The sequence below is a fragment of the Canis lupus genome, chromosome 6, assembly GCF_011100685.1.
Source record: "Canis lupus familiaris isolate Mischka breed German Shepherd chromosome 6, alternate assembly UU_Cfam_GSD_1.0, whole genome shotgun sequence".
NCBI classification, from domain to species: Eukaryota; Metazoa; Chordata; class Mammalia; order Carnivora; family Canidae; genus Canis; species Canis lupus.
In genome coordinates, this window is record NC_049227.1 from 63,494,738 (window position 1) to 63,518,450 (window position 23,713).

At 43.4% G+C, this 23,713-nt stretch overlaps 2 protein-coding genes across 11 annotated transcripts in view; both read left to right on the plus strand.

The window, feature by feature from the left end:
* MCOLN3 (mucolipin TRP cation channel 3) overlaps nucleotides 1-2,516 on the plus strand; it is a 30,008-nt gene extending 27,492 nt beyond the window's left edge. For all 7 annotated transcript variants that reach the window (XM_038541519.1, XM_038541512.1, XM_038541513.1 and 4 more), the window contains one exon: nucleotides 1,353-2,516. In XM_038541519.1, the coding sequence (XP_038397447.1) occupies nucleotides 1,353-1,487 (135 nt within the window). In that variant the 3' untranslated portion in view covers nucleotides 1,488-2,516. The remainder of the gene's footprint in view (nucleotides 1-1,352) is intronic.
* A 3,124-nt stretch (nucleotides 2,517-5,640) lies between these two features.
* The window catches only part of MCOLN2 (mucolipin TRP cation channel 2), a 51,605-nt gene continuing 33,532 nt past the window's right edge, over nucleotides 5,641-23,713 (plus strand). Inside the window, exons 1-2 of one of the 4 annotated variants that reach the window (XM_038541520.1) lie at nucleotides 5,641-5,867; nucleotides 21,364-21,523. In XM_038541520.1, coding sequence (XP_038397448.1) covers nucleotides 5,791-5,867; nucleotides 21,364-21,523 — 237 coding nt within the window. In that variant the 5' untranslated portion in view covers nucleotides 5,641-5,790. Of the gene's footprint in view, nucleotides 5,868-6,266; nucleotides 6,550-10,796; nucleotides 10,971-21,363; nucleotides 21,524-23,713 lie in introns of those variants that run through there. The other 3 variants (XM_038541523.1, XM_038541522.1, XM_038541521.1) reach the window with 3 other exon arrangements.

Consider the following 23,713-nt stretch of genomic DNA (forward strand, 5'->3'; position numbering starts at 1 on the left):
AAAAAAAAAAAAAAAGACTTCTAAAAATCAGTAGGCATCGGGTGAACAAAATATATGGCATTTCAAAATTTTATTTTTTAAATCTAATTTTCATAGAGAAAAATTGAACTCTTAGTTTGGAGCATGCTATGACTGAACCCATACTCTTTGCAAGGCCCTGTCTGGGACCATCCCAGAGGCCTGGTCTCTAGAAGAGTGAAGGGATTGATATATCATGTACTAGCCGGGTATGCTTTATACATGTCAGAAACATGATTTGAAAAACTGTCACTTAGATGGGATATTTTAAAACTCAGTTTGAGCCCTTTGAAATATGGAAAGGCAGGGTAAATATCCATATATATTTAAGTTTCTAATAACTTTATGCTATTAGGTATACTATTAGCATAGACACTTCCACTTGCGGACTTTCTGGGTGAGAGGGCTGATGAAACATGATGTCATACAAATGGTCCTAGGGACAAAGTGAAGGTTGGCAGAAGTTGATGGGTTATGAGTTGATAATTATGAATACCTTGCTTATGAAGCGAGGACCATGACTTCATTTTTACTGAATTAGAGGGCTCCCTGTGTGGAGCCTGCTTCTCCCTCAGCCTGTGTCTCTCTCTGTGTCTCTCATGAATAAATAAATAAATAAAAGCTTTACTGAATTAGATTTTTAGAACCAACCGTCCTCAGTACTTGCTTGGCAGATGTGTGCTTAGAGTCACCAAAGCCACTGGGAAAGGTTGTAGTACCTGTCCAGATCCCTCCCCACTGTGCTCTAAAAATTCACTGCCTTTAGCTTTGCATGCAGAGAACTACATGTTATTTAAGGGTGATATCTTAGGTCTCAAAGAATAGTAATATGAGTCGACATGTCTTGATGATACAAGTCTGAGACTCACTGTTTAGTTGTTTACCTCTTTCCATGAGCTCAGAGCACCTGTCAGGTGGGCAAGTGATGGCAGATCCTCTCTGGTCAGGGCATGTTCTAGAGATCTTAGACCCCCAAAGTGATGCTAATACAGGCCCTTAAATACACCTGTCTGTCTGAAAGGGAGACTTCAAAATGATGTGCAGGCTGGATTCCAGCTGGATTTCTGAGCTGGAAAGACAGCTGAGACTCATTTTGGGTTGAACCAGACCCACAAAAGAGCCTCTGAGGACACTGCAGAATTCTAGACCCACTTTTCCTTAGCTAGACCGAAGAATGGCTCTAGAGGTAATATCTCCCTGAAAATACTTGGCAGTGACTGAACTATCCCCCTAGAAAGATCCCCCTCCCTTGCCAAATATTGAATTTGGAATAAAACTGTTTTCAAGGGACTTATTCATGAGAGCATTTTTATCCCCCTTATTCTTCCATGTAGCATTACCAACAAGATGGCTTTCCAGAGACTGAACTTCGTACATTTATATCAGAGTGCAAAGATCTACCCAATTCTGGAAAATACAGATTAGAAGATGACACTCCAATATCTATATTCTGCTGTTGTAAAAAGTAGCCATCAGATTAATCTGTGCTCTGGAGGGAAATATACAATATAGCTGAGTTGGGAAGCTATATGGATATTTTAAGATCAGGTGTTGTATGTTTAAAGACCATTACTTTGAGCAACTGATAGCTGTAATTGATCAAGAACTATTTATACTCTTAAAAGCAACGTTTAATGTCTTTTGCAGCTTTATGTTGGATTTTTTTTAAACTAGCTTTGATGAGAGAAGCTATTGGATTCTTATATCTTGTTTATTTTGCCATAGTTTTAGGATATGTTCTCCATCCCCTTCTTCAGCTCCTATCCTCTTGCATCTAGCTATCCTGACTGGGTTGATTGTATCATCAGGGGAGAACAATGCCTGGTCTGACTTCACACAATTCACCAACCCTGATCTTGACCACTCTCTGGGGTTCGTCTCTGAGAGAGAGGGGGGATGTGGTTGCTGTGTATCAGTAATCATTGTATTTTAAAATCTTCTCTTAAAGGGCAGAGTAAGAAAGAGACAACTATTACCAGCAAACAGTCTAAGATTTGGTCCTGAAGGGCAACTGTTACGCGATGCCGCTTTTAGTTCCAGAAAGGATCAAGTTTTTTAGTATTCATGTATAAGTTTTCTCTCCTTCAGTGTTAAAATACGGAGTTAAAGAGTACCCTATATATGTATAAAAATTAGAGTGCATACCAAAGGCATATTCAGTTCTACAGGGATTATTTTAGTGTTTGCATGGCCTTGCAAAAACTCTCTGATGTACTGTGCCCCTCACAGCACATTCAATCTCACAGAAGAGTGTTTTAGGATCAGGAACTGTGATTTTGGGGGAGAGGTTCGAAAACTCACATTAAAAACATTTTGAAAAACAATACTGCTCAAACGTAAAAATAAATGGGAAATATATGCCTTCAAAAGACACAGAAACAAAGTCTCCACCCCTGGATACTGCTGATTAGAATTTCAGGGATTTTTACAACATGTATCTTTGTTTTGTGTGCAAAACATGAATTCAATGGTGTGCAATAAAGGTTTTCTCAAAGCAATCTTTTTTTTTTTTATAAAGGAAACTGGTTTGTTAATTTTTTGTTTTAAAGGTTAAATGAATATAGCTTTGAGACACTGAAGTCTTATTATTTAACAGAAAGTCAATCATAAAAATGACTCCCAATGCTGAAATGTGAGGTTTTACAATGAGTATAAGCTGGTGTTTCATTTGCACATTGAAATTTGAGATACTTGGAGTTCTCCATTGTAACTACTACTCCCTCTACAGTGTTTATCTTTTTATTTAAATTCAATTAATTAACATATAATGTATTACTAGTTTCAGAGGTAGAGTTCAGTGATTCATCAGTCTTATATAATACCCAGTGCTCATTACATCACTGGCCCTCCTTAATGTCCATCACCCGGTTACCCTACCCCTTCCCCTCCAGCATCCCTCAGTTTGTTTCCTATGATTAAGAGTCTCTTATGATTTGTCTCCCTCTCTGATTTCATCTTGTTTTATTTTTTCCTCTCTTCCCCTATGATCTTCTGTTTTGTGTCTTAAGTTCCACATATAAGTGAGATAGTATGATAATTGTATTTCTCTGATTGACTTCTTTCACTTAGCATAATATCCTCTAGTTCCATCCATGTTGTTGCAAATGGCAAAATTTCTTTTTTTTTTTTAGATGGCTGAGTAGTACTCCATTGTGTGTGTGTGTGTGTGTGTGTGTGTGTGTGTGTGTGTGTATACCATATCCTCTTTATCCATTCATCTGCTAATGGACATCTGGGCTCTTTCCATAGTTTGGCTATGGTGGACATTGCTGCTATAAACATTGGGGTACAGGTACCCCTTCGAATCACTACATTTGTATCTTTGGGATACTCAGTAGTGCAATTTCTGGATGGCCTGGGTGTTTGATAAGTATTTACTTACTGTTGGGGTGCCTGGGTGGCTCAGTGGTTGAGCGTCTCCTTTGGCTTAGGTCCTGGGATTAAGTCCTGCATCAGGCTCCATTCAGGGATCCTGCTTCTCTCTCTGCCTCTGCTTCTCTCCCTGTGTCTCTCATTCATTCATTCATTCATTCATTCATTAATAAATAAATAAATAAATAAATAAATCTATATAAAAAGAATTTACTTACTGTTTATTTTTAAAATAATACCTTGATACCAATCAATAATCTATCACCAATTACAGCTATTGATGTACATGTATCTCTTCTCCGCTTTGTGAAACTAGGAAACTTCTCCAGATTAGGAAAACAATTCAAGATCACTAACTGTTAATTATGTGTCTGTCTGTGTAGCAGCAGTGTGGTGAGAATAAAGGCTTTGGAAACTCAAAGACCTGAATAGAAATCTTGGATCTACTACAAATTGTGTGGATGACCTCAGGGCAGTAACCTAAACCTCTCTGAACTCATTTTCCACATTTCAAAAGGAGATGACAGTACACAGAGTGCTGAGTGTTCAATGAGATAACATGTAAATCAACCTTCCTACCTAGTGGGAACTCAAGGTTACTCCTGGCCCCTTGAAGTACGGGGCCCTCGCACGTGGTAAACAGTCTTAAAAAACGCACAGTTAACAACGAATTTTCTTTTTAACTACCCACTGATAAGTTATCCAGTAGAAATACTGAAGTTTTAGAAAACACTTACAATGAGTAGTTGGTTGATACAAAAAGAAGTTATCCCAGTTTACAGTCCCCTTCTAAAGGGATTGTTGTCCCTAGTAGAGTCCTAGCATTTTGAGGTTAATAGGGTAGTTCCTTCATGGCAGTTTTTCTTTGAATTAAAAAGGCTTGGAAATTCCTTAGTGTAAAAACTGTGTGTATACATATATACATATATATATATATACACATATATATGTACATATTTACACAATATACATAAAATATGTCTTGCTTTCCATATACTTCCTCTAACACTTTCCAATCAAGCCAATTCCGTGTCTTTTTCACGGAATCCACATCCTCCCCACAAGAAGAGCCCTGGACAGTTTCCTCTCCGCTTTCTAAAAAGGAACCTAACCAAACCACCCTTGCACCCACCTGTCACTGTGGGGACTGTACTATGCAAACGGGATCTTCCAAACCCGGGGTGTCCTCACCCAGTGGGCACCTCTAATGAAAAGGACTCTAAAATAAGGCATTTTTGCCTTAAAAGTGACTTTCAAAAGGTCAAGTATGTATATCTATTTACATCATTCTGTCCAATTACCTCAACCTGCAGACACATATTAAAATAATTACCCAGCAGGGTATCCTTTGAGCTAGCGAACTCCAGAAACCTTTTAAATGCTTGCTGAGCCAAATCGCCTGGAACTCGGGACTGGCGCTGCTACCGCGTGGAAAGAGAAACAGGACTCCGCACAAAAGAGGCTGTCGCCGGGTGCAGGCTGCCAAGTGAGCATCACCCGCAGCTGAACGTGACATGTGGGCACGTGCCGAGACCCTCCGCTCCAAGAATCCTGCCTGGGCTCCCGCAGGCGGGAGCTCTGGGAGGGAAGGGCAGGGGCTGCAGCAGGTGCACCGCGCTCCCCGCGCTGGGGCGGCTCCAGCTTCCCGGCTCCAGCCGGAGGCGAGGTCTGTTTTCTGGTCCTCGTGCGTCCAGAGCGCTTCACGTCTCTGAACCCTGACGCTTGTCACAGTTTTGTGATCCCACGCTCCAGAATGCAAACACGCTCCAGTGAACGAACTGATCCGGATGAACTTGCCGGGTCACGCGAAGTCCTGGGGGAGAGGACCGTGGGGGAGAGGACCGTGTCCTTCTTCTTTTCTTCTTCTCCTTTCTTCTTCTTTCTTTCTTCTTCTTTCTTCTTTTTTTTTTTAAGATTTTATTTATGAGAGAGAGAGAGAGGCAGGCTCCATGCAGGGAGCCCGACCTGGGACTCGATCCCCGGTCTCCAGGGTCACGCCCCGGGCTGAAGGCGGCGCTAAACCGCTGAGCTAAACCGGGGATCCCCGAGGGCCGGTGGCCACAGCCCCCAGCGCGGCCCTGTGCCCTGGATGCCTCAGAACGGAACCGGAGACAGGACTGCGCAGTGGTGGAGAAACCCCGGAGGGCGCCCGGCAGGAGCCCGCAGCGCAGCGAGCGCGCGGCCCCGCCGCCCGGGGGCAGTGTGGAGGGCGCCCCGCGCCGCCGGCTCCCTGGAGGCCGAGGCCGCTTCTCCGCAGCCAGACCTCGCGGCAGACACCCGGCGCCCCAGCTCCCGGCGCCCCCCAGAGCCGAGCGCAGGGGCCTGGGGCCGGCACGTCGGGGCCGAGGCGGGTACAGCCGTCCACCCTCCACGCCCCTCCTGGCGCTCGGGGCCCGCGGCATGCGCCCCGGCCTGGAGGCCCTGCACCTGCCGGCGTGGAGCGGAGCCTCCGGCCCGTCCTGGGGGCCCCGCGGCAGGTGGGTACCCCGGGGCGCTCGGCTCCGCCCCCGCCCCGGGCTGCTTGCCCCCCGGGGTCCTCCTCCGTCTCGCACGGCCCCGGGGCTCCGAGCGGCCCGCCCGAGGCGCTCCCCGCGCGCTCCCCAGTCCGAGGTGGCGGCTCGGGGCCCCCCCCCCGCCCCCTCCTCTCCGCCCGGGTGCACGGCCGCGCCCTGGCCTCGCTCCAGCCCCGGGAGGGCCCCGGCCCGAGCCCCGAGCCCCGAGCCAAAGCCGCGCAAGGTTTCGAAGGCGGAGCACGGCCCGGGAGCGGACGCCGGAGCCGCGGGGCCCAGGCCGACCCGGGAGGCGCCGACGCTCCGGAGAGACCCTGGTCCCGGGCCCCGCCTGCCGGTAGCGGCCTCCCGGAACACCCGGGCCTCCCGCTCAGGTGCGGGGCTGCGGTGCGGTGCACCCCAGCTCCCCCGAGGATGCTGCGCGGCCCACCTGCTCCGGCTGCCGCCCGCTGCGCCGCCGGCCGGGGTGAGCGCGCTCCCCGGGGCTCCCCTCCCGCTCACGGAACACGGGGCGGCCCACACCTTCCTAGGGTGGCGTAGACACGGCACTATCCTAAGCGGACTTGGCGCCGGCAAGGGAGAGCCACGGCCCAAGAGGAGGGCCTCCCTGATCTCTCTGGTGACTGTCCTGATAAGCATTTATTTCCAGGCAAGTGTGGCATACGTTTGTTTTAGACGTTGGAAAGGCCAGTTTTGGGTTAGAGGATGTAACTTTGGTACGACTTTCTTGGCAACTGGATACCTTGATGAATGTTGCACCCAGATGACCATCTCTCTTAATGCTGGATGCCTGGTTTTAATGGGGCAGATGAGCAGAAGCTGCGTATTTCTTCCATCTGCCTGAGCTCTAAGAGCTGGGGAGCAAATGGACTCTGGCTTTACCTAGTGTGCTCTGCTTGGACTGATGAACAGGCTTGTGCTTATGGCAGGTGTGGTGTATATAATCTTTGTATTTCTTAAATCTTTACTTAAAGCAGCATTTTTCTTCGCCTGTTTCCTTCAGGACTTAACCATTTGCGTCATATCCAGTGTCTCCAGAGGCTCCCACTCTTACAGCTCTGGACACATCCGCCGCTGCGCACACAAATAACTTTTGAAAGGATTCTGATTTGAAATGTGTGTGTGTGTGTGTGTGTGTGTGTGTGTGTGTCTGGTTGTGCAGTGCCAGCAGGAAACAGAAGGGGTCCTTAGAGAGGTGGGAGAGGTTGTCCGGATGTCAGGACAGGGCTTCTGATGTTTTATGTTGAAGGGACCAACCGACCACATTGTTCTCCGCAGGGGTGGGATGTGGGCTTCACATCATTTTAGGAACTGCTCACCGCCTCTCTGATGTGCTAACTAAACAGCCCAAGTTTGGGGGAATCCAGTAGCTTCTTCCTTTTGAGTCATCAGTCTCAAGATTTCAGCTCATTTTCCTCTTCATACTTTGAGTCGAACTCCCATTACTGTAAGCTTGCCCCTCTCCTGTAGCAAAGCTCCCATAAACCAGGTTCTGTGGTGTGGACCCTTTAAAAATACCTTTCCCACTCTTCCCCTGACTATTCCCATGCAGGGGTCAACTTAATGGTGCTGATTTTATTTAATCTCCTGCACTTAAAAATCGGTAAATCCTGATGAAGTGTTTGAGGAGGCCATGCTCTCTCCTAGCAAGGAGGAGCACATCAAAAGTGTGGTTTTTAACAAGAGAATAACAACTATAAAATGTCTTCATGAGCAGGGTAGGGAGACAGATTTCGAACAGAGTGGCAGAGGATAGAGAACTGAAAGTCAGCAATGGTCCTATTCACAAGCTGAGCTCTTCAGGCCCAGGCTCCGTTAGTGAAGTGAAACCCAGGATAAGACAATTCTCAAAACTTAGTGGGAAAACAGGTGATTTCTTGTGGCTACAATTTTCAAAGTAAAATTAGTTGCCAAAAGAAGCCCTTCTGGCCAGGAAAGTTAGAAGTGGGATTTTCCCTGAGGCTGGGTTGTTCTTAGCTGAGGCCAGGAGTCTGGGTTCCATGTGTCAGTTCTGCAGAATGAGATCACCCTTGGGGGAACTCTCACATCACGTGTTGTGGGCTTCATAGAGAAAAGACTTTTTATTTCCAGACTCCATTCTTTTTTACTCAACTGCAATATTCTTTTCAAGGTCAAATGTGTATTTTTTTATTTTATTTTATTTTATTTAAAAGATTTTATTTATTCATGAGAGACACACAGAGAGAGGCAGAGACACAGGCAGAGGGAGAAGCAGGCTCCATGCAGGGAGCCCGGCATAGGACTCGATCCTGGGTCTCCAGGATCAGGCCCTGGGCTATAGGCGGCGCTAAACCGCTGAGCCACCCGAGCTGCCCAGGTCAAATGTTTAAAGCCAGGTTTTGGTTTGTGTACTTGTTTGTTTGCTTTGCCAATCGTCTGGGGGGGGGGGGTGGATTCTTTCCATTTTCCTTAGCCTGCCTCTTGCTGGGCTTTCTGTACTTGGGTCTCTGCCTTCTTTACCCCTGGTGTGATGAGACAGCTTTGGTGAGGCAGGGGTGCCCATAGGACTGTCCCCTCAGTTGGGGGATGGCTTCCTTTCTTCTCCTTTGAAGGTTGTCTTTTGGGATTTCCCCTTGAATACAGCTGGTGTTTCAGCCTAAAACATCTGTTAGGCAATAATTAGTGACTAGTGAAGTTAAAGATTCTGAAAAATTGTCCTTGCTATCATTCCAGAAGACCCATAGTCTAAGTGGTGAGCTTAAAAGAAAATCCTGTCACCTATAGCAACTAGAGGGAGTTTGTAGAGATAGGGTGAATCTAGGGATTCCCCAGCTAACACTGAGGTGGGCTTGACTGAAAATAAGGTAAACTCATTCAGTGGCTTGAGGAGAAATTGATTAATTATGGTTTTGTGACTTTTAATTTTACTTTTCCTTAGGTATGGTCATCAACATGACCCTGGTAAATTGGGCACTTCTTGAAATGTTACTGAAAGCAATGTGTAAGGAATGCTATAATTCCAGTCTTCTCCAGCTTTACTTTTTTAATTTAATTTAAATTTTTTTTAAGAGAGAGAGATTGAGAGAGAGAGAGAGAGAGAGAGAGAGAGAGGGGCAGAGGGAGAGGGAGAGAGAATCTTAAGCAGGCTCCATGCCCAGAGTGGAGCCCAGTCTGGGGCTAGATCTCACAACCCTGAGATCATGACCTGAACCAAAAATCAACAGATACTTAACCAACTGAACCACCTGCGCACCCCCTCTTCTCCAGCTTTCACTGCTCTTGGAATCCTGTATTGCTGAGAAATGGAGTTTTGCTTTATTTCTCTCTGACCTAGAGAGCTGATTGGTCAGGATGTGTTTTCAAAGGGAGTGTGACTTTTTCAGAACAAGCACTTTTAGGATATGCAGCCCTGGTTCTGCTCTCCTGCTGGCCAGAAGCAGCAAAGTGGTGACAGGAGATGATTTTATAGGAACTGGGTGGCATGGTTCAGGCATCTCTAGGGAAATTCCTGAAAGTTGTAGCATGCACATCTTTTATCAGTAGCTCTAGTGAAAAATGAAAAGCTCTACAATCTGTCTTCTCAGTGCTTCTCAGGATTAGAATGAGCACATCATTTCTGTTCTGAGAGCTATGCTTAGAATGTAACTAGTTTCTCTCTCTGACTTTCTCTTCTTCTTCTTTTTTTTTTCCTCCTTGACTTCCTTTAATTGGGGCCTAACTACCCCAGAGCCTCAGCTGTCTGGATCTCCATCTGTCTCTCTCAACCTCTCTCTTTTTCTCTCTCCCCCTCCCCCTCTCTCCCTCCCTCCTCCTCTCCCACTCTCAGCAATTCAGCAAATCATGACAAAATCAGTTCATTGTAGAAATTGGAGTAGAAGAAAAAAATCCAGTGTGGGTTGTTGGGATTGTTCTAAAGTCTTCCATCTGCCAGATTGCCTTGTGACATTCCCCCCAGGCCAGCATGACCATTGCTGTAGAAATACTGAAGTTCAGGGGCACCTGGATGGCTCAGTGATTGAGTATCTGCCTTTGGCTCAGGTCACTATCTCCCTTCCGCACAAATGTTGGGCAGGGAAACATTGGATTACCTGATAGGGATTATTAGATCCTTTTGGACATAGCTTATTTTAACTTAAAATGATAACTCAAGAATCCATTTGTCAATCACCAAAAATCAAGAAAACGTGGAAAACTTAAAGAAGAAAATTCAGATTACATATAACACGATTTTAAGAGATTACCAAGATTTTTTTTTTCTGGTTTATGCACTTCCAGACTTTTAAGATGTTTGCATACAGATATTAATGTTGACATTTTTGGAAAGAGGAGGACTTGATCGATGGATGTGAGAATTGAGGAAAAGGAAGGAATCAAAGTATGGCTCTGGAGCTCAAATTCCTACACTTTACTGCATATTAGAATCACCTGAAAAGCTTATCAGAAATCTTGATGCTCAGCTCATAACTGGGCACCAATTAAATCGGATTGTCTAGGGGCTGGAAGCCAGGCACTGGAAACTTTTTTTTTTTAAGATTTTATTTTTATTTATTCATGAGAGACACATACAGAGAGAGGCAGAGACACAGGCAGAGGGAGAAGCAGGCTCCCTACAGGGAGCCTGGTGTGAGACTCTACCCCAGGATTACAACCTGAGCCAAAGGCAGATGCTCAACCACTCACCCACCCAGGTACTCGACACTGAAACCTTTTAAAAATCCCCAAGTGCTTCTACTGTGCAGCCAAGGTGGAGAATCACTGGTGGAGGGAGTGATTACAGCTGAAACATGTAGATAAATGTGTGCTATCCCTGCCTTGAGTAGTTGGGTGGAGAGACGGGTGGGGAGCTGGTTGAGAAATTTATTAGACATGAGGGTGGAGTTTCAAGGAAGAGGTTGGATAAGGGAGTCTGTTCAAGAGAGAGATTTGCTGGAGTGGCAAATGTGAAAGTCCACATCATGTGGGTAGTATTTAAAGCCACAGGACTGGGCAAAGTCTTCTAGAAGGGAGGACTGAGGATGGAAGATCCCTCGGCTGTGTCCTGAGACACTCTGGCACCTGAAATTGGATGGAAGAGGAGCCAGCAAAGGAGACTGGGAAATGCCCAGTGAGGTAGGCAGAAAAACCAGGGAAGAGAGGTGTCCTAGAAGCAGAGAGAAGAGGTTGTCCGAGGAATGTAGTGGTCAGCTGTGTCAAATGCTGCCAAGCCACTAAACTGTAGCCTGAGAAGTCCCTATGGGAATCTGCTGCAGGACAGGGTTCACTCTGAGGGTCCCATTGGGGTGCAACATATGGAAACCAGACGTGTGCTCTAGAGAATCCGAAGCACAGATAGACTCTGAGGAAAGTAAATGTTGGATTTGTTCCATTAGATGGCTTTACTTGTTTTTTCCTTCTCATTTTGATAACATGACCATTTAGAAGTCTCCCGAATTTATGGACTAGGATGCTACTGTCTGCTAAATATCACACATCTCTAAGTGAAATTATTTCTGAAATACTAGTTTATTCAAACATAACGTCTTTTTCTGCATTCCTGATTATCTTACAGGCCATTACTCCTTAAGAAATACTTAATTCCAAAAAAAAAAAAAAAGAAATATTTAATTCCTGTATCAGGAAGAAATACCTGAGGGGGTCAGTAAATTGGATTCTTTGGGGGCAGGTTGTAATCTGAGGGTCCTTCGTTGCCTCATTCATACGATAAGGAGATGGGAACAGGTAATCTCTAAGGTAGAGGATGTCAAACTGGGTGCACATTAGAATAACCTGGGAGCTTTTTAAAAGCCCTGATGTCCAGGCTGCACCCACACTAAGGAGGCCAGAATCTCTGTAGGTGGAAAGATGGGCTTCAGTGGTTTTCTAGCACTCGGCGGGCCTCAGTGTTCAGCCAAGTCTGTAGACAGTGGCCCTGCGATCCAGGCCAGAGCTTATATTGAATTATCCTATTCTTGGGTGTTAATATATTATATATATTCCCCACGCTCAACAAGTTAAGAATGGGGAGGAATGGATACTGGGGGGGCAACCAGCAGTGTCTCAAAATTTACCTTCCAGGCTTCCTGCCACAGGAAGGAATTGATGGAAACTCTCCATAAAAATGAGGGAGCAAAGGAATTCCAGGAGATGTGGAATCCAATTTGGGAAGCAGGTGAAGGCAATTCCCAAATCGATGGCCCCAAATAGGAATTAGGAAGCAGGTTGGATGGAGCCGGAGGATGAGGCTCCAGGAATGAGGCGAAGGAAGAGGTTGACAAGTTGCCCCACTTGTTTGACTGTATTGAACGGAGCTGGGAGGTTCAGCCAGTTTGCTGAGAGAGACCTGGTTGGTATGTTGAAAACTAAGCAAATAGGGAAAAAGGCAATTAACGCCCAAACCTTCTTTTTAGAAGAAACAATAAGAAAAAGTTGGGGGGGGGGTGGTGGCACCTGGCTGGCTCAGTCAGGAGAGCATGCCACTCAATCTCAAGGATTGTTAGTTCAAACCCCATGTTGGGCATACAGCCTACTTTAATTTATAAATTCATATATGTATATATATAACTTTTTTTTAAAGATTTATTTATTTATGATAGAGAGAGAGAGACGGAGAGAGAGAGAGGCAGAGACATAGGCAGAGGGAGAAGCAGGCTCCATGCCAGGAGCCTGATGCAGGACTCGACCCCTGACTCCAGGATCGTGCCCTGGGCCAAAGGCAGGCACCAAACTGCTGAGCCACCCAGGGATCCCCTATATATAACTTTTTAAAGACTTTATTTACTTATTTGACAGAGGAGAGCACAAGCATGGGAGTGGCAGGCAAAGGGAGAGGGAGAAGCAGGCTCCCTGCTGAGCAGGGAGTCCCATGAGGGGCTCGATCCCAGAACCCAGGGATCATAACCCAACCCAAGCTGAAGGTGGACTGAGACACCAGGCACCCGGGCCTATTAAAAAAAAAAAAAAAAAAAAGTAAAATCACAGTGTACTAGTGGCCTGTGAAAAGTATTTGCTATTTACTTAGTAAATTCTGAATGCTAATTATCCAGAAGTTTTATTAAAATTTTATTGAGATTATGAGTGGGGAGGTGAAATGTGTATGTTTGCTGATGGGGTTCCAGATATAAGAGCTAAAATCATCTTTTCTAGGGGAGGATATAAATTGGTAATATCTGAAAGAGGAATAAGTAGTGGGATGGCATTGTTTAGAAATACTAAAGTAAATATCTAAAGAAAACCATGAAAGAAGTTGCCTCTAAAGAGTGAAAATCAGATGTGGGCTTTGTTATAGTTCCTTTAAAATTATGTACATGATTAAGTGTGAGGAGAAAAAGATGACTTTGGGGACGTAGGTGGGACCAGGTGATGCAGAGCTCCGCAGATGAGAGTTCCCTGAAGCTCCCTGTCCTCTGGGGCTAGTAAGAGAGAATTTTGGATTAGGAAAACCCTTCTGTTCTAGCACCACTGCATCAGTACAAGATACCTAAGCAGTGCTATCTGGCGGGAGCTGGGGAAACAAACACCAATTTCTCCCAAGCTAAGGAGTTCATAATGTCAGTGGGGAGAACAAAAGAACAACCACATCTAAGGTGTGGTTGGAGCTCTGAAACACTAGAGAAGTAGTCCCAAACATGTTTGATAACTGACCGCATCAATTAAAAGAAGATCCACTGGCTCTGAATGTATATTTATGTATTATATGTAGAACTATATATACTATAAAACACATAAAATGCTTTATACTATAGATGGTGAAATACTTTTTTTTTAAGGGACGGAGGGGCAGAGGGAGAGAGAGAATCCTAAGCAGACTCAATGCCCAGCTCGAGCTCACAACCCTGAGATCATGACTTGAGCCAAAATCAAGAGCCGGATGCTTAACTGACATATTAAATGGATATATTAAAGGGTGAGATGGGGGATGCCTGGGTGGCTCAGTTGGTTAAGCATCTGCCTTCGGCTCAGGTCATGAGTCCAGGGTCCTGGGATCAAGCCCCACATTGTGCTCCAGGCCTCAGCATAAAGCCTACCTCTCTCTCCCGCTGCCCACTGACCCTGGCTTGTGCTCTCTCCCTTGCTATCTCTCTCTCAAATAAATAAAATCTTTATCAAGAAAAGGATGAGATAGATAAGGATATTAAAATGAATTGCTAAATGCAGTGACTTTACAGCGTTCTGATTTCATATTGTCCTTACCTAATAACTCAGGGTACAACACATAATACTTAGGAACAGATTAGCAATCGCAGATTTAGCCAGTATTTTAAATAGTTTTCTTGATAAATGTTTCTTTATTCCAAGTGCTTTTCAGATCAGATCTGCTTGGCATCGTTTTAAAACTCATGGCAAACAAAGTTTACACTAGGAGAATATTAACATTTCCATTTTCTTGATGTTAACTTAGTTAACAGTGAGTCTCATTTTTTGAAAGAATCTTCACGCCCGTTGCCCACCTTGTGAGGGTTGATCAAACTGGATTGTGTACTCCGAAAATGCTCAAATGGGCCCATATAAACCTTTAGTGGTAGGACTATGCTGAAAATCAGTGAGGCCATCACCATCAAGTCACTACTTTGGGCACTTGCTTTTTACCCCCCCAACGATACGTTGCGCACCTACGTGGAACACAGGCATCCGGCATTCTGACCACGTGAAGGCAGCTTAGGTATAATAGATAATAATCCCTATATTAAACCTTGGAAACCGTAACTTCTCTCTCTGCTAAGTTAGTACAGTTGAAAGGCCTAACCTTTTCTTCTCACGTACCAGTGAATGGTCTTACATACCCCCTTGCACGCACGCACACACACACACACACACACACACACCCCTCTTGGGAGGCCAGTGGTAGAAAACAGTCTTTCATGCCTCTTGTTGAGTAGGGCAAGGGTCATGCAGGCTGAAAACCTAGCACTCTGGGCTGGTTAGCTTATTTGCTGAGCTGATTGTGCTAATAGGAACAAGGTACCATCATTGAGACTGGTGCACACATTTTTCTGAGGCAAAGGTCAGAAGCCTTCACAGGTTCCCGTAGAGGGTGATGACCCCTGTGAGATTAAGAATTGCTGGTAACTTGTTTTTCTTTTGTGTTTTTTTTTTTTTAAAAAACATCAAGCTTTCATAGACTTTCTTAGTCATGGATTTGTTAAAGTTGGAATTGCCCTTGGTCACATGATAGCCTTAAAATGAGCTGACATGACACAGTCCTGATTATCTGAGGGAAGAGTAGGTTTTCTCATAATCTAAAGTAGCTTTGATGTGCTTCCTTTCTGACTTCTCCTGGTAGTAGTAAGGCTCAGGCTTCTCTCTTTCCTGAGTCCTATTTACTTTTCCATTCCAGCATCTCTACCTTTTATTTAGTCCATGGTATGGGGGTGAATTTCTGTTCTATTCCAGATCTTGTTTTTATGCTCACTAATACTGTGCTTTTTCCGCTCTGATGTTTTGGTCTTTAGCAGTGCTGTTTATTAAGCTTATATAATCCAGATCATCATGCACTTCCTATAGTTTAGTGAAACATAAATAATTCATGAGTCATGATTATTCTTACTTATTTTGTGACATTTCAATTTCACGACTATGCTGCAGTTGATCGGTCAGATTTAGATCCTCATCGATTTCTCTTCCTTCATTGTTTTGTGGTGCAATTTCTCTTCCCCTGCCCCGAATTGTGTTATGAGTTAGCCCCTCTCTGCCCTTTTCTCAACCTGTTGATGATTTTCATCATTTGTGATAGAACTTGCAGTGTTTTTCCTGCTGACTTAAGTCTTGCTTATAAAGTTGTGATTGCAACTTCAGGCCTCCTGTGCCAAACACCCAGCCTGGTGCTCAGCACAGGAGGGTGTGGGATGAATATGTGTCAAATGCAGGGATGTTTTAGTTGTGGGATATTCTTGCCCCCCCCCCTTTTTTTTTAGTTTTTCTCCTTTTTCATTTTGCAGTTTGTTTGTTTCACACCCTTGTATTTTTGTTATAGGACGTCCAGTTGTGTGTGTGTGTATTTTTTTAATTGTTTGTGTGTGTGTGTGTGTATTTTAATACCCTTCACTGACCAGGGAAATAGGGTAGATCTACAAATTGGGAAGAGGGGGACAAGAAAGAGCCCTCAGAAAAGTAATTTTAGAAAACTTAAGCATTTACATTATCCTTAAGATTCCAGAATTTTTTAAAAGATTTTCTTTGTTTATTCATGAGAGACACAGAGAGAGAGGCAGAGACACAAGCAGAGGGAGAAGCAGGCTCCCTGTGGGGAGGTTGATGTGGGACTCGATCCCAGGACCTTGGGATCACAGCCTAAGCTGAAGGCAAATGCTCAACCACTGAGCCACCTAGGTGCCCCAAGATTCCAGAATTCTTGAACCAAAATTTCATTACCTTTTCTTCCAAACTTTAGATATTATTATTATTATTATTATTTTATTTTTTGGTAAAGATGTATTTGTTTTAGAGGGGAGGAGGGGCAGAAGGAGAGGGAGAGAGAAATCTCACATACACTGACTGCTGAGCACAGAGCCCAATGTGAGGCGTGATCTCACAGCCCTGAGACCATGACTGGAGCCAAAATCAAAAGTCAGAATGCTCAACTGAATGAGCCACCCAGATGCCCCATATGTTATTTCTAAACTTAAGTTGGACTTATTAAAAATAGCCATCTTGGACAGCCCTGGTGGCTCAGCAGTTTAGTGCCGCCTTCAGTCCAGGGCATGATCCTGGAGACCTGGGATCAAGTCCCATGTCGGGCTCCCTGCATGGAGCCTGCTTCTCCCTCTGCCTGTGTCTCTGCCTCTCTCTCTCTCTCTCTCTCTCTCTCTCTCTCTTTGTCTCTCATGAATAAATAAATAAAATCTTTAAAAAAAAAACAGCCATCTTATTACATAACTTTATTATTCACATTAGGTTTTTTTTTTTTTTCTGTATTTCTATTGATTACATTTGATTAGTACTATATTTTACCCGGTGGGTCCTGTATTCTTCAGGGGAAAGTTTTTCATACTAGCTTTTCCATTTTTCTGTTTTTCCTTTACAGTGCTAGAAGTATTGCAGCTGTTCTATAAATGGAAAAACTTCTGTATGGATAGACTTCTGTAAATAATTGAACAGAATAAGCGACCTGGTATTTGTTATCTCTGAGATTTTTTTTTTCATCTATGAATTATCTTAATAAGGTTTCTTACAGTAATGTTAACATTAGTTACCCTTTTTTGAACACATAGTGGACATATAGTCAAAGAAACCAGCACCTGAAAGAATTATTTGAAGCCATCTGAAGCAGTTGGGGCACTGTCTTCTCTCTGTTCCTGGGGTGCTCGATGCATATTTCAATTATAGCACGGAACACATTTTATCGTACCTTTATGTATTCATCTCTCTCTTTTCCACTGGATTGAGCTCCTGGAAGGCAGAAGAATGTCTCTGGCAGAGCTGGGCTCGCAAGCTGTTCACTAAGTATTTGACCTAATGCCCTGCTTCACACCACTGTTTTCAAGAAAACCATCTCTTCTTTCTTCCATATGGTTTTTCTCACACTAGAGGCTAAGGCAGGAGTTTCCATGCCATGTTTTGAGGGTTCTATCACAACTTTTCAGATGGCTTTTTCCTCTTATTAAATGGAAAAAATACCATAAGTCATCAGGATGACTACATTAGCAACACGGGTCTGCTAAAGTGATGGTGGTTAACTAAATTTAGTACTGCTCAAACATGCCCACGACGAATTCTTCTGGCATGTTCTCGGGGTTCTGAAGGTTCACGTTGGAGGATGTTGCTGTCAGGCACAGCCAAGAGAGCACGTTCTTCTGGGAAGTGCCATCCTTGATGCTTATTGTCAGGTGCCCCCATGGCACGTCCCCCCTGTGCTTATGGTGAGGTTTCCCCTCTGACTCAGTGAGCCCCTCTGTCAGAGTCAGGCCTGTTTCCACAGTGCTCTTGGCACTCGGGGAGAGCATTCGCTGAGCTCTCAGGTAACATGGGAACATGCACTCACGAGTCTCTCTCCTACCGGATGCTAAGCATCTGTGATTCGGGGAGGCCCTGGTGTTCGGGTCCTGAGCCCCCAGCTCAGCCTCAGCACGGCACTCAGGAGGGTGGCTGATCCCACCCAGACCTAAGTAGCCTGGATGCAGTGAGCACATTTCAAGGGTCTCCTCATTCTTTTGAGAAGAGACTGACATGGTCACTGACTTTTCATTTCTAAACGAATTTTTTGTTTTTCGCAAATTATAGATATTTCTTCTAGATATCTTTCCCTCTTCTTGCCTTTTAATATGCTGAGCCTGATGGTCTTCAACCCATGTTGGATTCCCATATACCCGGCCCTGTTTCTAGGCCCTGCTTCTAAGTGACTGCTCCACGTTACTGGGCTTCCTCACATGCTTGGTGATCAGTAGGTTCTTCAGGTTACTCGTTAGAGTGCCCGAGTGCTAGGATGAACCTCGGGAGAGGTCTGTGAGTTCGCTAGGAGACGAAGAGCTGTTGTCAGTCGGGAACCCCCTGAACCAAGCTAGTTCTTGGTTTGATTTCTCTGGCTTGTTGGGGTGTGAGGCTCTAAGGAATGTGTCACGAGCATCATTTCTCAGGATGGGCCTATTTTTAAATTTTCTTTGTCTCTTCTTTGATCTAAACTGCTCTGGCCTTCTCTGTAGTCCTCTGAGTTTGGGGACAGGAGTTTTGATGCATAGTACTTTTTCCAAGAGGGTGGCTCTTTGGAACTCCCATCTAAATTTGAGGAGGATCTTCTGTCAGATCTTGGGTGGGCTTCGGGCCTTGAGTCCTGGCTCTCTCATTCCCCCTTCCTGGGGCTGCAGACTGAAGCTTAACTGGACATGAATGGCAATGGGCCCCCACTCCTCCAGGATCCCCCCAAGACTAGACTGGGAGTTCCTTACTCTTAAATTTTTAAGTGTTCTTTTTTTTTTTTTTTTTTTCTTTATTTATTTATGAGAGACCCAGAGAGAGAGAGAGAGAGAGAGAGAGAGAGAGAGAGAAAGAGAGACAGGCAGAGGGAGAAGCAGGCTCCATGCAGGGAGCCTGACACGGGACTTGATCCCGGGTCTCCAGGTTCAGGCCCCTGGCTGAAGGCGGTGCTAAACCGCTGAGCCACTCAGGCTGCCCTAAGTGTTCTTAAAAACATCTTTATTATAAGTTTTTTTTAACTGGAATATATCTGACGTATAACATTGTACAAATTTAAGGTGTGCAGCATGTTGAGTTGATACATTTATATATTATAATAGGATGGCCTCTGTAGCAATAGTTAACTCCTCTGTCACCTCACAGGATTACCATTTCTTTTTCGAGGTGGGAATAATTAAGATCTAGTTTCTTAGCAAGTTTGATGTTTATAATACAACATTATTGTATATATTCACTATATGGTGCATTAGAGCTCTAGGACATCTTGGTCTATTTTTCACTCCTCAGGTACTTTCTCTACCTGCCCCCAAAAGATGTATACGTTTATCCAGCATCTGTCTTCTTTCTTTTCTTTTTCTTTCCCTTTCTTTCTAACTGCCCTCTTTCTCCCCTTTCCTTTCTCTTTCCTTTCCCCTTCTTCCTTCCTTCCTTCTTTCCTTCCTTCCTTCTTTCCTCCCAGCAGGAAAATTCTAAATAACCTAGCCTACTAATTCTGGAAATAGGAGATCTAAAAATCAATTTAAAGATAGAAAATTATTAACTAAGTATAAGTCTTAAATAGTCTTAAAATAGTCTTTCCCTTTTAGTCTTCTTATGTATGTATGTATGTATGTATGCATGTAGGCTCCACCCAACATGGGGCTTGAACTCATGACCCTGAGATCAAGCATTGCATGCTCTACTAACGAGCCAGGCAGGCACTGTCACCCCCCTTAGTCTTCTTTGAAACTTGTTAGGGTAGATAATGTAGATCTGAAGTCAGTATAAACGTAGGTCATTTAGATATTTCAGGTGAAACGATGCCCCCAAATGACCCCCAATTAATGAAACTTCCCTAGAAATGGATACCTTGAATGATTGGCTGAACTTAGTAAAATTTATTCATTAAATTTATCATCAAGACACTTCCTATTGTAAGAAACAGAAGACTAATTTAAACTAGCATAAGCCCCAAGTAGTATTTATTAGCTCACACTGCAAGTCTTGGCACAAATGGCTTCAGGCACAGCTGGATCCAGGAACTCAAGTATTGTCATTAAGCTTAGGGTCTATCTTCTATCTCTGTGTTAGTTCCACTCTCTGCATGTTCTTTTATGATGGCAAGGTGACTTCCACAAACTCGAGACTTACAGCCTTTGCTTTAAGTCTGTGGTCTCCAAACTTTGTTGATTATGTATCCAATGATACAAGTTAAGTGCATGTTCTCAATGTGTGTATATTTATTTATAAATTATGTGTGATTATATACCACTGTTATTCTATATGTTATATTAATAATTAGTAGAGTTCAGTTTCTTTTATTAAGATAAAGAATACAATAGGGGCATCTGGCTGGCTCAGGCAGTAGAGTATGCAACCCTTGATCTTGGTGTAGTAAGTCTGAGCCCCCTGTTGGACATAGAGTTTACTTAAAATAAAAAATTAAAGTATAAAATTCATTTCTAAGAAAACATAAAGAATAAAATAGAAATACTAATATTTTCTGTACTACCAATGGATTGTTTTGCACACTCCAATTTGGTGATGACTTAGTAGGACATTTCTCCCAACAGATATTATCAGTCTTGGGACCACAGCTCATTGCTTCTTTTTGGCCTAGCTTGCATCACATGCCCATTCCTGAGTCCAGACCCCTCAAAATAGTAAAGGCAAACTTTACCATTGTAAAGCGACACAAATATTTGACTAGGCATAAATAGATACTATTTTGACTTCCTGAAGGTATTTGCATTTTGAACCTTATTATCATTGTTATATTATAAAAAAGGGACATAATCATTCAGTACATTATAGAACATGGATTCTCTGTTTTCATAGCAATTTAATTCAAGTTTCTATGATTTCATATCTGGTGTATCATAAAAGTATCTCATCTAGTTTTTGTTATTGAATATTAACAATATTCCAGTGACAGGTGAATTCCATATGTTAAGATGTAGGATGATGAGTCTTGCAAATAAAATCTTATTCTTAAAAATTTTGACAATGTGGGATCCCTGGGTGGCGCAGCGGTTTGGCGCCTGCCTTTGGCCCAGGGCGCGATCCTGGAGACCCGGGATCGAATCCCACATCGGGCTCCCGGTGCATGGAGCCTGCTTCTCCCTCTGCCTGTGTCTCTGCCTCCCTCTCTCTCTCTCTCTCTCTCTCTCTGTGTGACTATCATAAAAAAAAAAATTTTTTTTGACAATGGCCCTTTGGAACTAAATGAATATGTGGAAAGGCAAGTGATAAAGGGTCCTGAATAATTTTCAGATTTCTAAAGAGAAAAAGAGGTCACTGGTTGGAGACCGAATTTTGCTTGTAAGAATGGATAAAGAACATGAATAGGAAGTTTTATTCAGAAACTCTCTGATGAACGAGATATTCTGTTTATTTAAAAATTGGTCTTCTGTGGCAGAAATGCAATGGCTCATCTTGATTCTGACGTGAAAGAAGAATGTCTGAGGGAAGACCTGAAGTTTTACTTCATGAACCCTTGTGAAAAATACCGAGCCAGACACCAGATTCCATGGAAGCTGGGATTGCAGATTTTGAAGATAGTCATGGTTACCACACAGGTAATTCATATTGTCAGTTTGTTTCTTTGTTTTTTTTCCTTACCCCAAGATGAAACTGTTTTCATTTTCCCACTCTTGACTTTTGCTCTGAAAAGTCCACACTCAACTTCATAAAACTGTAAATTTATGTTGACTCTGGAGGGTGATGGTAGGTTGAAGTTCAGTTTCGATAATGACCTTGTTTTAGTAAGGGATTATGAGGTCATCTTTCCACAGGTTCTGTAAATAGAGATAAATAGTATATATAGGTCTGTATATAATAGGAGTTTGATATGGGGGGGGGGTAGAGTTCTATATCTGAATAAAACACATAGCCTGGCAAGAGCTGTTCAATCCCAAGTGATTATGTTCTTGAAATTTCTCATCTTTATTCAAATACACTTTTGAAAATGCATTTTTGACTGTTTTGACTTGAGTCTTGACAATGCTGTTTCCCTTGTAGCAGTAGCTAAGGCGGTAAGTAAATACTTACCATTGGGCTTATTAGGAGCATACAAGGGCTACATTGGGATCTTTTTTTTTTTTTTTTTTTTTTTTTTTTTTTTTTTTTTTTTTTTTTTATGATAGTCGCACACAGAGAGAGAGGCAGAGACATAGGCAGAGGGAGAAGCAGGCTCCATGCACCGGGAGCCCGACGCGGGATTCGATCCCGGGTCTCCAGGATCGCGCCCTGGGCCAAAGGCAGGCGCCAAACCGCTGCGCCACCCAGGGATCCCCATACATTGGGATCTTTTGTTGAATTTCATATTGTCAAGACTTTATCCCCGTATCACAACAGCCATCAGAGTTGTCATCTAGTTTTTGAGACTGTGGCTTTGAACCAGTTTCAGGGAGGTTCCTCTGTAGGTAACTACACTTGAAACGTGTGCCCTTTTAAAGACACTACCGATTTGGGGTATTTGGCTCCTTTGGCGAATAATCATTCTGATATCAATGTAAAGATGTTATTTCTGGAACACAAAAATAAATACCTTTCTACAAATACTTTTGTATAGTTTTAGAAATGAGAGGAGGTTCCTGTTGTAACTGAAGTTACATCTTTACTCTGATCATAAAGAGATCTTTTCATTGTATGTTATGCTTTCCAGTACACCAAGATTTAGGGTGACCAAGTTGCTTTAAAAGAAACAACAAAGTTGGAAAAAAAAAAACCAATAAAGTTGAGATACAGGGCTCCTGTTAAATGTGCATGCCTGGGTTTTTTCATTTAAAAAAATAAAATAAAAATATTTTCATTTTAATTCTTGGCTTTGAAGTTTTAATTTTGGCATCCTATAAAGTAGGTACATGGTTAGTATTACTTGGAAGGCGGAGAAATGATGTCCACTTTATCATTTGGTTAATTTTAATTGTTTTCCAATTTCTTCTCTGGCCAAACCAGCTTTCATTCAGCTTGCTTCTTGATCTATTAATGTTACTATAACTCCACCTTATCTAGGCATAAAACATCGTGATTTTGACTTACCTTCTTTGTCCTGATGTCTACTAAATCTTGTGGATTCTTCCTACAAAACTGTCTGCTTATGTTTTGCCATACTCACTATCTTCTCTCTCTAGCTCAGACTCTTATCTCATTCATTTCAAATATGTATGAAGCTCCTCCCTGCTGTGTATTCTGCTGGGAATACAGCTGGGAATGCATCACTGCAGCTGAGATGTAGCATAACATGTGCCGTAGCATTTGCCATATGCAAGGCACAGGTGCCTTTTGCATGTTCATTCATTTCATCCTCAGAGCAACCCTGTGTGATGGGTCAGTTTTTGCTCCCCTCTTGTGGATGAGGAAACGGGGCCAAAGAGAATACATAATTTGCTTATGGCCATTCAGTTGATAAGGGGTAGAGTCGGATTGGAGCCCTCTGGTCTGGCTCTAGAGTCTCTGATTCTCAGATTGGTTTTATACTAGACAGGAGTCCTGTCCTCATTTTGCAGTCTTGGGAATACAGACAAGTTAACTAGGCTCCTTCCAGACTTTGTCTGATGCCTACCTCCCTTATCCACATACATACCAGTGCCTTCAGTGCTAATATCAAATGAATTTTTCTTAGAATGCTTTCATTGGATTACTCTCCTGCTCAGAATATTTTGTGGTACCCATTTTTCCCACAGAAGAGAATCTTGACTGTGTAGCTTGAAATTCAGATTCCCACAGTCTCCTTGGACTTGCCTATCATTCATTCATTCATTTAT